The 12,044-nt window shown below is 35.3% G+C and overlaps 1 protein-coding gene across 5 annotated transcripts in view; it reads right to left on the reverse strand.

Moving 5' to 3' along the window:
- Nucleotides 1-12,044, reverse strand: part of LOC132090940 (receptor-type tyrosine-protein phosphatase F-like) — a 219,516-nt gene that overhangs the window by 122,283 nt on the left and 85,189 nt on the right. For all 5 annotated transcript variants that reach the window (XM_059497709.1, XM_059497708.1, XM_059497707.1 and 2 more), the window contains exon 3: nt 588-733. In XM_059497709.1, the coding sequence (XP_059353692.1) occupies nt 588-733 (146 nt within the window). The remainder of the gene's footprint in view (nt 1-587; nt 734-12,044) is intronic.

Raw genomic sequence — 12,044 nt, forward strand, 5'->3', positions numbered from 1 at the left:
GTATTGTAAAAAGCGCTATACAAATAATCTTGAATTGAATTGAATCGAATTGAATTACTACCCAGCACTGACACAGACGTCCACACTTTCTTAGCCAATGAGAAAACTAATCATTGTATGTGAGTTTCCAGGACAGGGTTTTAGAGAGGATGAAGTAATGGGGACAGTCTAACTAATCTCTCTCGAACAGCAACTTTCATTTTCCAGTCCAAAAAGAAGTGACTAAGGTTAGACCACGTATGTAATTCAAGCTCACTGCACTTGGTCAGTAATCTTTGCAGTACAGATGTCAGCAGTGCTGTATGAATTCAAAGAAACACTCGACCCTGTGCACTCTAGAGCTCAGAGCAGGTCATGATAAAAGCTGAAAACCCCTCACATGATCTTAATCAAAGAGAGCTGCTGTATAAAAGGGATGCCTTGAAGCAATTGGTGAGGAGAAATGGTAGGATGTTTGTTGCGTATGATTTAATGTTGTGGTAAAAGAACAGCTGGCAGGAAGCAGGTCGATCTTCAATATGATGCTCAACTTCACATCTGATTAGAGCTCAGGCACAAACAAGCACATCTTATTATTTCAAACCCACCTCAAAGCGCTGTGAGCTGACTTTCTTGCCCTTCTTCATCCAGGTGATTCGTGGTTTGGGCTCCCCGACCGCTTGGCACACGAAGGATGCCACCCCTCCTGAAATCCCTGTCTGATCTTCAGGAGTCTTAATGAAACTCGGCGTGCCTGTGAGAGAAAGAGAGACATTAAGACACTATTACAAATACAGGAAGGAAAAATCACAAATTTCTTTAATGTATCATTTGTTTGTCATAGATAACAGTTAGATAAAATTAAGAAACAAATGGAGAGTTAATATTTTTCTCCTCTCAGTGTTTTACTGTAATGGTTTTAAAAGTGATCAAAATAAATTATTAAGACCAATGCATGAATTTTACCATCCATTTTAATTTATTTTATTTTATTTTATTTTACATTTTAAAATGCAATCTGATGGCGAACACAAAGCAAATGAGCAAATTAGATTTAAGATTCATGTCAGAAGGAAAAATTATGAGTGAACAGCATTTTCAATTTCAGTCTGTTTCTATAAGACTTGAAAAAGATGAAAATATAGTGCACAAGTCATACAGACTAAATTTAGAACAAAACTGGATCTATATAAGAACATATTTTGTTTAACCATTGGTATTATACCTAACTAAAATCATACAAATAGGTTTGTATTACTTGAACTAAAATAAATGTTAACTGAAAATAAAATAAAATTTCTACTTAGTTTGACTTGATGTACAACCCCCCCCCCCCAAAAAAAAAATTAATAATAAAATAAACGGAATAAAAACGATTAATAGACATTATAATACAAAACAAGAAAATTGCTAAAATTGTACATTAAATTAAAATGGAAAAAAAAAAATTAAAATGACTTGAACGTATTAATTGTTTTTTATATTAATACAAAAACATTGCTAGTTTCTCAATCATATTAAAAGTATATGTATGGGATTAGAATGACATTCATGGTTGAACTATAAGTCTCCTGAGCTACGATGGAGCAATCGCTGAGCAATAAAACTGTTCTTGCTAGAAGCACAGGAACAAAAGCAGATCTTTTAAAAATGTCTAAACCCTGCCTTGAGCTAGACCTCCAGGACGGTACAAGTAATGTTCCTCCATGTGCACTGGGTCACGTCCCTCATGGTGAGAAACAATAAATACGGGCAATATGAGGGAATTCTATTTCCCCTGTTGCCTAAGCTCTGCTTGGCTGTACTCGAGATAAGAATAAACTGTTTATAAGCCATGAGAGCTTCATCTCCGAGGATGTATCAAAAGCATAATTAAATGCTCTGACAGAATACGAGCCATGGCTACCCAAACAAATTGAGCTCCCCATCCACCACCATCCCCTGGTGAAAGCATGCCTGTAGAGAAACAGACAGCTGATGGGAACGTAATTAAAGACTCCAGCCACCCAGCTCACCGCAGGGAACAACAGATATATCATAACGTGCACTGCCTGCTTTGTTTACCTCTGTCTCTGGCTACAGATGCATAATGCAAACTGCCGGCCTTGCTGGAAACAATGTCTTCATCTTTTCTTTGGCAGGAGCTGTCTTGGTCCCAGTTTCTGTCCAGGGGACCTTGTCATTTTGCCTTTCTCTAATTCTCTGGCTCTCTCTCGTTTCATGGCATTGATGTCAGCAGAATTGATGTCATTATGGTTGCCCTCGCCTGATGCGGTGTGTGTGCAGAATGTAGACTGCCAACTGGCTTCGCATGAGGTTTATGGCAACTTTCCACAAGACATTAATTATACCACATACTCATACACCCATCAGCTAAATGAGGACACACTACTGCTATTGTTTTACATAAGGCTAATTATAAACATCATAGACTATGGTTTTCTACAGAAATGGGAGTAATTGTGATGTGTATATATATGGATTATTAACTTAATCATTTTATTCAGCAAGGATGCATGAAATTGATCAAAACTGACACTAAAGTCATTTTTAATGTTACTTGATGTTACAAAGTTTTCAGAAAAATATTACATACCACAGTTTTCAACAGTGATATTAGTGGAAAACCCACATTGGTATCTTGGGAAAAAGGGGGGCCAATATCTGATATAAAGATTGTACATAAAGATACACTTTAACCAACTGGGCACTGAGTATTTTGGGAAGTTTGTGTCCATTGGGAATCATATTTTTCAGATAATGCCACGGTAATACTCATTTTACATACAGCACACAGTGAACAATGACATGAATATGACAGTGGGTGAATGCGAAAAGCGCAGCACAATTTGAAATCACTTTTAATCACTTAGATTTTAACTTTAGTGAATGTAGTGTTGCTGGAAGGTAGTTAGTAATGTTGAGTAATGCTAGTCCATCAATCAGCACGTGCTACAAAGATGATTTTTTTTTCACTATCAATAACATTTAGCTTTTCAAGCAAAGGAATAAGCTTGTTGGCCAAATAGCCCCTTGAGGGCTGAGACACTTGTTAATTTCCCTAAATTAATGAAATATAAACTGTTATACTTATAACCATGTATACAAACTCTCCATAAAGCCTGTAACGAGGAGTCAGAGGCGTTCGGATCCATATGCAGCATTTATTAAACAGAATGGTCATACAAGCAGAGATCAGGAATGGCGTCAGGTGTGTCAGGGATAACCAGAATTGTAACCAGAAACAAGCAGAGATCGGGACAGGCAGCGGAGAATCAGAGTCGGAATACACAGTCCAAAGGTCAAAACACAGGAATAACAAACACAGGGGAAAACGCTCGGAAATGTCAGACTGGCTAAACAAGACTTTGCAGTGAGTGAGAGTGAGTGTGCTGCTTTTATGTGTGTGTAAATGAGGTGCAGGTGTGGCAAGGAAATTGGCTGATGAATGAGGTGCAGGTGTGGCAGGGTGATTGTGATGCAGTGACTCATGGGGAATGTAGTTCGGGTGTGGTGCAACAGTATGAAAGGTGCTAGTGTCCAAGTGACATCTGGTGGTTGATGGGTGGAATGGTCCTGAGTGGAGTGCCCTCTACTGAAGTTCATGGGCACTCCATCTAATGATCGTGACAAAGCCCATCTTTTACAAATAATAATGCAGTCAGAGGGTGTGATGCAATGAGTGGTTTCCACATTTTTAAACATCTAAAATGCATGAAAATAAATATTTTCTATCACTTTGTTTATCACTCTTGAAATTACGTGTACACTAAATAATCTATCCCTCATACTTACATAACAATAGCAGTCTATTTATTTAGTGGTCCAAGTTGAAGTCAGTATGTATATTAATGACAATATGGGACAAATATAATGTCATTTAGTGGCGGCAGGTGCTGTGCACTACCTGTGCACGTACAGTCAGACAAAACGATGTGCACAGATATCAAAGGCACGAGTGCATGTACATTTGTGGGAAATATGTGTTCAGCAGTTAAAGACACGATGTGGTGCAGCGAGTCTCTGGAGTACAATGTGCTCAGTAATTAATGAGGCAGGGCAGCGTTTCTGTTATTCGGTTTGTGACATCCTTTACGGGAAATTCCGAATCATCAGAACACCGGATGAAGGCTGCTCACAGCGCTTGGTCACGTGTCGCACCAGAACCGTTTTCGGAACCGAAACTTAGAAATTAATCACGGTTCCGGTTCTTTTGAGAAAACAGAACTGTTTCTGAATATGAACTGGTTCTCCGTTCCCAACCCTAATGTTGTATCATCTCATAAATATTCATAAAAACAGTTTTAATATATTAGAATATTTACTTATTTGTGGTTATAGCTTTTAAGAGTATGATTATTTATAACACAATGAACACGTTGCATTCACTTTTACAATTAATATTTCTCATAGTTATAATATATGATAAATCTCATAATCTTGCCATTTTTCTGATGCTACTTTACTTAAAGCTGTCATTGACTACTTATAAGTAGTAGTAGTAGTAGTAGTAGTAGTAGTAGTAGTAATAATAATAATTCTCTCAAACAGCCATAAGATCATGTATCAGATCAGATGGATGTGTAATATGACACATTTGCTTTGAAACAATTTTTATTGTAATATCAGTTTGATTATTTTGATGGTACACTTTAGACAGCTGTTGATAAGTAACTCTGCAACTACATATCAACTAGCGGTCATTAGAGTATTAGTATATCTGCTACTGTAAATATATGCTAACACTTTATTTTGATGGTCAATCAACAGATAAACTGACTATAAGTGTCTTTGCAAGTCCGTCAACTTCTATTCTATCATACTAGATTCAACCATTCTTGAGCATACTGATACTCTAATGAGATAATTGGCATGTAGCTGCAAAGTTGCTTATAGTCGAATGATTAAGGGGACCATCAAAATAAAATGTAACCATATAAAACATAGCATATTTTTCAGTTGGAGTATTAAGCTCACATTAATAAATTAACATTAGCTCCACAGGAAACAAACATAATAAGACTCAACATCTAACCACTCACAAGCTGTAGTAAGATACTGTGCAGATCTTAAATAAACAATGTCAAGATATACAGTCCATTATACTGTAAATGAAGTAAATTTAATATGGTATTCATTGTGTGTTATAAATAACCATACTCTTAAACTTTTAACCACAAATACGTAAGTATTATGATATATTATAATTGTTGTTATGATTATTCATAAGTTGATATAACATATTATACGTTTTTTATAATTCATTATGTATTCATTATAATGCCTTATAAATACAGGGTTCATAGAAAGTGTTAGCAATGTTTTTTTTTATTGTAATATTTCACAATATTAAAGCCTTGGTGAGAATGAATGAATGAATGGATGAATGAGTAAATAAATACATAAATAATATATAAAACAGAAACACAGTCTTATTCACGCCTCAATACGATCGGTTCTGTATATTCACATCAGCCTCCTCTGAAACACCTGAAATAAAACTTACTCTGACTGATTTATCAGAGGGTCTCCCTGCCTGATGACCTCTGACCCTGGATGTGTCATACAAGACAGACATCACAGACTCTCAGTCACACAAAGGTCTTTGTGACTGCTAGCATGCTGACCTCCTGCAATATTTACCGTGTTGGCTTTCATGTGTGTTCACTTCAGGAAGTGCAAAGCAATCTGCTGCCAAGGATTCTGCCCTCGCTCTACCTCACAAAAACACAGGACACAGAGGTCTCTGAGCATTTTCATGTAATCTGCCAATCAGAGATTTACAAATAACACTAGTTCCATCTCAGCATTCCCATCTTTTCTGCATAAATGACATCCACTTTGAGTTTGAGTCAAATCTCTTCTTCCATAATGGACTGTCAATTTGCATGAACATTCAGAGTGGACAATATTTTTAATCTTAAGAATCAACTGCCTAGAAACATCTCATGTAAACAGGAGTTCATGCATGATAAAAAAGCTCATGCATGATGCAATACATTTCTAGTCATGAGAACAGAAGCTGCAGTCTGATGCCATATAAATACTTTATTACAATCTCATGATTTAATCATTAAAAAAAATAAAAAATGTATCGGAGCTTTAAAGCAATCCACAGACCCAAAAACACCAGCATTTGATTAAAATTAGTGTTTATATTTGGACAAAACCCAATGAAACTGAATAAAAGTAATGGAGGCAACCACATTAGCTTCTATACGTTCTTCTGATACTGAACCTGTTTAACCCATTAAGACCCTTAACGTACTAAACATACACATGGCATGTTAATGCAAAAGCTTCTAGCTAATGAACACAAGCATGGTTTGCACTGTGTTTAAAATGTTTCAAAGAACAAGTTGCATTCTCAGCTATACACAACAAAGAGTGCCAAATACAGTGAGCATAACATACATAAGATTAAGCTTTCTAATTCGGCTTAATTACTATCAGGGTAAAACAAGTAGATAATCTTGCTGAGCATTATAGTATGTTTTAGTTAGCCAGCTGAACACTAATTATACAATAATAATAATAATAATAATAATAATGTTATTAAACAAAAACAATACTATTTTAGAGTAATTATCACCTCCTTGAGTACTTGGGTTACACACATTGACATGCAACACAGTTCTCTTCATCTTTGTTCACTAGTTAGTTTTCTAGTGATCTAGTAGTTGTCTGCTATAAATGTACTGTATATATAAAAAATAAATAAAATAAGTAAATAAATGTATGTAAATAAATATATATTTCAAATTTATTTCATCTTTTTCAAGATTTTATATGGTAAAAATAGCTAATTTAAGAACCACCCAGGAATGTTTGTTAATTATGTAAAGGGTCTGCATGTTCACAGTGCACAGGCCGAGCAGTCGAGAGAGGAGCCTCCGACCACAAACACACCACCCAAATCCCTCTGTTAATCTGCTCGCTGACAGATCACAGGATTAATGAGTATCAACAGCTCTGAAACCAGATGATCAGCTGTGGCGTGCTTCGCCTGTTTATTCTACACATCAGGGAGGATCAGTTGTGAGACTCACTGTTTGCCACTTAATATTAAGTGCTCATTTAAGAGCTGTGTCTCCATTTGGAAGTGTTTAACCATGACTTTCTTTAACTCAAACTCACCAGAACTGACATGAAGGCACAATAACTGGAAGAAAACGCAAAATACACAAACAGCAGATGCATTTCCTTCCACACAGCATAATGCAGATAGCCACTCCCTTAAGATCTGCATGAAGTGAAATAAACTGACAGCATCCAGGAAGTCATTCAACTGCACTCTGTCCCTAAACATCAAGCAGCACAACATCGATCGAGACGCAGCAGCACAGCCATTTATTCTCATTAATTATGGATGCACGGCTTACCTCCAGTCGAGATCTCGCTTTATGTCTGCAAAACAGAACCTGAACTGAGGACGTGTTAATATGCCCAACACCAGAGAAATAGACAATGTTTGTTCAGACACACTGTACTCTTTTTGATGTTGTTTGTGACACGGTCTAATAGGAAAAACTTAGTCAACATAAACCCCTTTGCATCTCTGTGTTCATATGCTAGTTGCATGCAGCACAGGTAATTTTCTAAAACAAAGTGCATGGATAAGGCTACAACCCTCCATGCACACCTTGGCAATAGAATCACCATTGACAAATATTTTTTTTAGTTGTGAAAATACATTTGGGCTAAACTTATGCTCAGCTTCTAACTGGCAAGTGCTAAAGACACTGGCCTAGCATTGAGATTTAGTCACATTTATGAGTGATATACTCACATTGTAGAGTGTTGTACTACAATGAAACAATGTTTACTGAAAAACAGATCAAGTAATGGCAAACATAATGGCAAGACACAGATTGAATTAAATGTAAAATTTTGAAGCAATGAAAAAACAGCAATAATGCTTATTTACTTCTAATAAATATACATATATACATATATTTTTTTACGTATAACAAAATGAATTAAGAAAGTAAATATAGGTTCCAGCTGGATTTTGCATTTAGTATTTGCCCTCAATGAGTTGGTCTAGCCAATCTTTAGAGTGAAACTCAGTGTTTATAAACAAAGCTCATAATGGGACTTCTTAATTTACATGCAGTTTGAATATTCTCTCAGCAGTACAGTGTTGATTTCATAGAAGAGGACGAGTACAAAAAATATTCAACAAACATTTTTTCTGTGATGAAGACGAGACGTTGACAAGCTAAAACTAACGCATGGTGATAATTATGATGGAATTTATTGACACAATTTGTTAATGAACTTAAAAGATAGGCAGAATCACGCTGATAGAAGTGCTCTCTCTCGTGCATGTTCCACTTCTTCAGTTCTCATATACAGTGAGCTATCATTTCTCAGGGCTCAAATACACACACAGCAGTCCAAATGTCTATCATGTAGAGTATCTCACATAAAAACAGTTGGTTATCGATGAAGTGAACTTAAACAGGTGGGTGAAAACTGAACATGTGTCAGTATTAAATGCATGGCTTCCATCTTAAAGGGACAGTATTCCTAATTAAGTAACTATCAGTGTCATTAATGTTAACCAACAAAGATGTTAGATAAATGTATAAATGTAAAGTTAACCTACTGTATCTGAAAAACGAGTTTCATTTTTATCTCTTTTGTATTTATCATATTGTGCTTCTTTTTCCAAATGTATAAATAATATATAAATATAATTGATATTATATATGAACAACTATAATTTATATAAGTTTCACCCTTTTCACTGCTGTTAAAGGGATAGTTCATCAAAACATGAAAATTATCATTTATTCAAGTTTTTCAAAATTCAATCCTTGATTAAAATTTCTTAATTGATTTGGTCTAAAGAGAGAAGAATTAATTACTATTTCTGTTTAAAAACTACATTTAAATAGCTTCCAAAATAAATGTTGGTAACTGCAGTTTGACTAAAATAATGACTATAAGTCATTACTTAAAGTTGACAAAAATGCCATGACTTTTCGTCGACTAAAACTAGACTAAGCCTATGAAAGATTCAGATGACTAAAATGTGACAAAGACTATTAAGCATTTTAGTCTCAAGATAAAAACTAAGACTAAATAAAAAACACCTGTCAAAATTAACACTGCAGCAGTAGTAAGGTGAGAAGGATACTAAACTCTCAAACCAAGTTAGTGAGACTGTAGCCTGAAAGTCTGGCCTTTTTATTATTCAGTAGAGGAGAGAAGAGGAGTGAGATAAAGAAAGAGAAATTGCTTCTCTTTTATTCCCCATTGGGTGGTGCATTACAGTAATGGCTCTGTCTAAATAGCAATAGAGAGTTAAAATGGTGCCCCCCATTATCAACACCATGACCAATTCCTCCCCTCTCTCTCTCTCGCTCACTGAGGTGAGTTAGCAGGGTTGGTCTTGTGCGGCCTTGTGCGATCATTGTGAAGATCGTTCAATAAACGGTAAGTGAAACGCCTACACGAGCAGAGAAACTCTGAAAGTGATTATACGGCAGCAATCAGCACACGTTTGAGGCTCCGTCTCGACTAATAAACTCATTCATCGCTCCGAGAAGTATGAATCAGAAAATGAGCTTTTTGATGACAATTTAATTGCCTTTCAAAAGACCAGAAGTTATTTAAAAGAAACTCAACAACTGGGTCTTGGTAGAGTGATTTCTGTAACTATTCACACGAGGAAAGTTTGCTATAAATGGATTTGTCACACATGTTCATATGTATTATAGAATGCACATCTCAAAGCAACCAAGTCCCAAAGATCATTTCTATTTCTCCATCTTAATTTTACTGAGACTAAATGAATGATGACTAAATCAAAGCAGGTTTTCTTCTTAGATGTGAGTCCTCTTCCGGTGAAAGCTTTTACAGTAACCATACTTCACATGCTTTGAAAGTGTAGGATTTGGGATGAAACATCTTTGTGTGGAACCAAAGACAGAGAAAACCTTCTGAATGAACATGCGAACATGCACAAAATTACAGAAGCTTGAATTTTACATTTTCTTTGCTCTTTTATCACATTTAAAAGGGGCTTGCCTCTGCAAGTGTTGAGACTACAATGCTAGAGAGGATGTTATTAGTGATATAAAAATATATCAATATAAATTCATGCACGAATCAAATGACCAACAATATGATGTTAAACACAGAACTAGAAGTAGTGCTATACTTGAAGACATCTTAAAAATAAATCAGGTGGTCCCTGATCTGTCATCAAATAACTGAGTTAAGTTTTCATTTTTAACAACTGAACAAATAATGGTGATACTAGATTCGCACATTCTAGTAAGCACAGAATGTTGACTTTCTTGACTGTTGATTTTTTTTTTTTTATATTATTATTTTTGTATATTATTATTGAATGCCCCAATTGGAAAACAGGATTAGTAATTTTCAGAGAGTTCAATTAAATGTTATTCCGTTATATTTTGGCTGCAAAGTTTGACTTAAAGGTACAGTTCAACCTAAATAAATAAATAAATAAATTAATTAATTAATTAAAATTCAATTCAATTCGAGTTTATTTGTATATTGCTTTTCCGGTACAAATCATTGCAAAGCAACTTTACAGAAAATTAAGTTTCTACAATATTTAGTAGTAGCTTATCGGTAGTGACTGTCAAGTTAATGTATATAGGGCAGAAATGTACGGAAAATTCAATTAAAGATGTAATCAAACAGACGATGAACACTATGAACAGCAATAATTATATGATGCAATCAAACTTATAGAAAAATTGGGTAGTTCTGTATGTTGTTTTAATTTTACTTTACTCACCCTACACTTGTTTCAAACCTGTGTGGGTTTCGTGTAAGATATTTGGAAGAATTTTGGTAGTTTTTGACTTCTTTTTCAATACTATGGGAGTCAATGGGTAAAACCAGCTGTTTGTTTAACAGCATTCTTCAAAATATATATTTTTTATGCTAAACAGAAGAAAGAAATTCATACAGGTTTGGAACAACATGAATGTGACTAGATGTTGAAGTTTTTAATTTTTTGGGTGAACTATGCCTTTAATAATAAAAAAAATGGATTTATAAAACAGGCATATAATACTGTATTACTAATATATTGATTGCAGACCCCTGAATCTAATAAAATCTTAAATCATATCATGGTATGTTTTGAAGTATCGGCAACTATTACATCACTAGCTAAGAGAATAACTGTCAAATCTTATTAAAACATCCAATTTACAACATAGTTCGATATTTTAGGTGTTCGACAGGTGATTATTTATTGTCTCAAATGAAAAGAGTCACACACATCACTAAATATGCACAAAATATGTTTTAAAATGAATTTTTAAACCACCGTAGCAATAAACTTGCTTCTAAAAACTGCAGTGCTGTATGTGATGAAGTGTGTGTCTGGCCATTGTCTGTGATTTAGGTTACAGTGCCGTAAACACTGCTAGTAGCAGTATACAGGCAGAAAGGGATAAAATGTCATGATGAAATAGAGATTGAGGAGACCACACACACACACACACACACACACACACACACACACACACACACACACACACACACACACACACACAGTCAATCACTGCAGCAGATTCATTGTCATTCAACACCCTGCTCTTGTCCTACAGGACCTTTCTCTAATTTGGGCTCAGATAACCAGGGTATAAGCATCTAGGCAGACAGCCAGATAGTCAAACGCTGTGTGAGCGGAGGGAAAGCTGCATTTCACAATGACGAATGACAAAAGTTTCAAACAAACTCGCTGCTTTTGGATTGAAAAGCTCTCATTAACAGTGCAGCTACACCGAGAGCACATCGAGAGGAATCACTCACACAAACACAAAGACACTGGTGCAGAGGTTTCACCAGCCACAGAGGTGCACACATTTTCTAAATGGCTGATGAAAAGAATATACTCTCCCAGTGTGATGCACTATTCAGTTTTCTCTTGAATGATAATAGTGTGGAGACCAAAAGCTCATCAAATGGACTCAAATGTTCATGAAAATAAAGTAATTTATTTTGCTCAGGAAACTGAACAAATTATTTTATTAGTCAGAAAAATACAATTGTTTTAAAATGGCATACTA

The sequence above is a fragment of the Carassius carassius genome, chromosome 17, assembly GCF_963082965.1.
Source record: "Carassius carassius chromosome 17, fCarCar2.1, whole genome shotgun sequence".
NCBI lineage: Eukaryota > Metazoa > Chordata > Actinopteri > Cypriniformes > Cyprinidae > Carassius > Carassius carassius.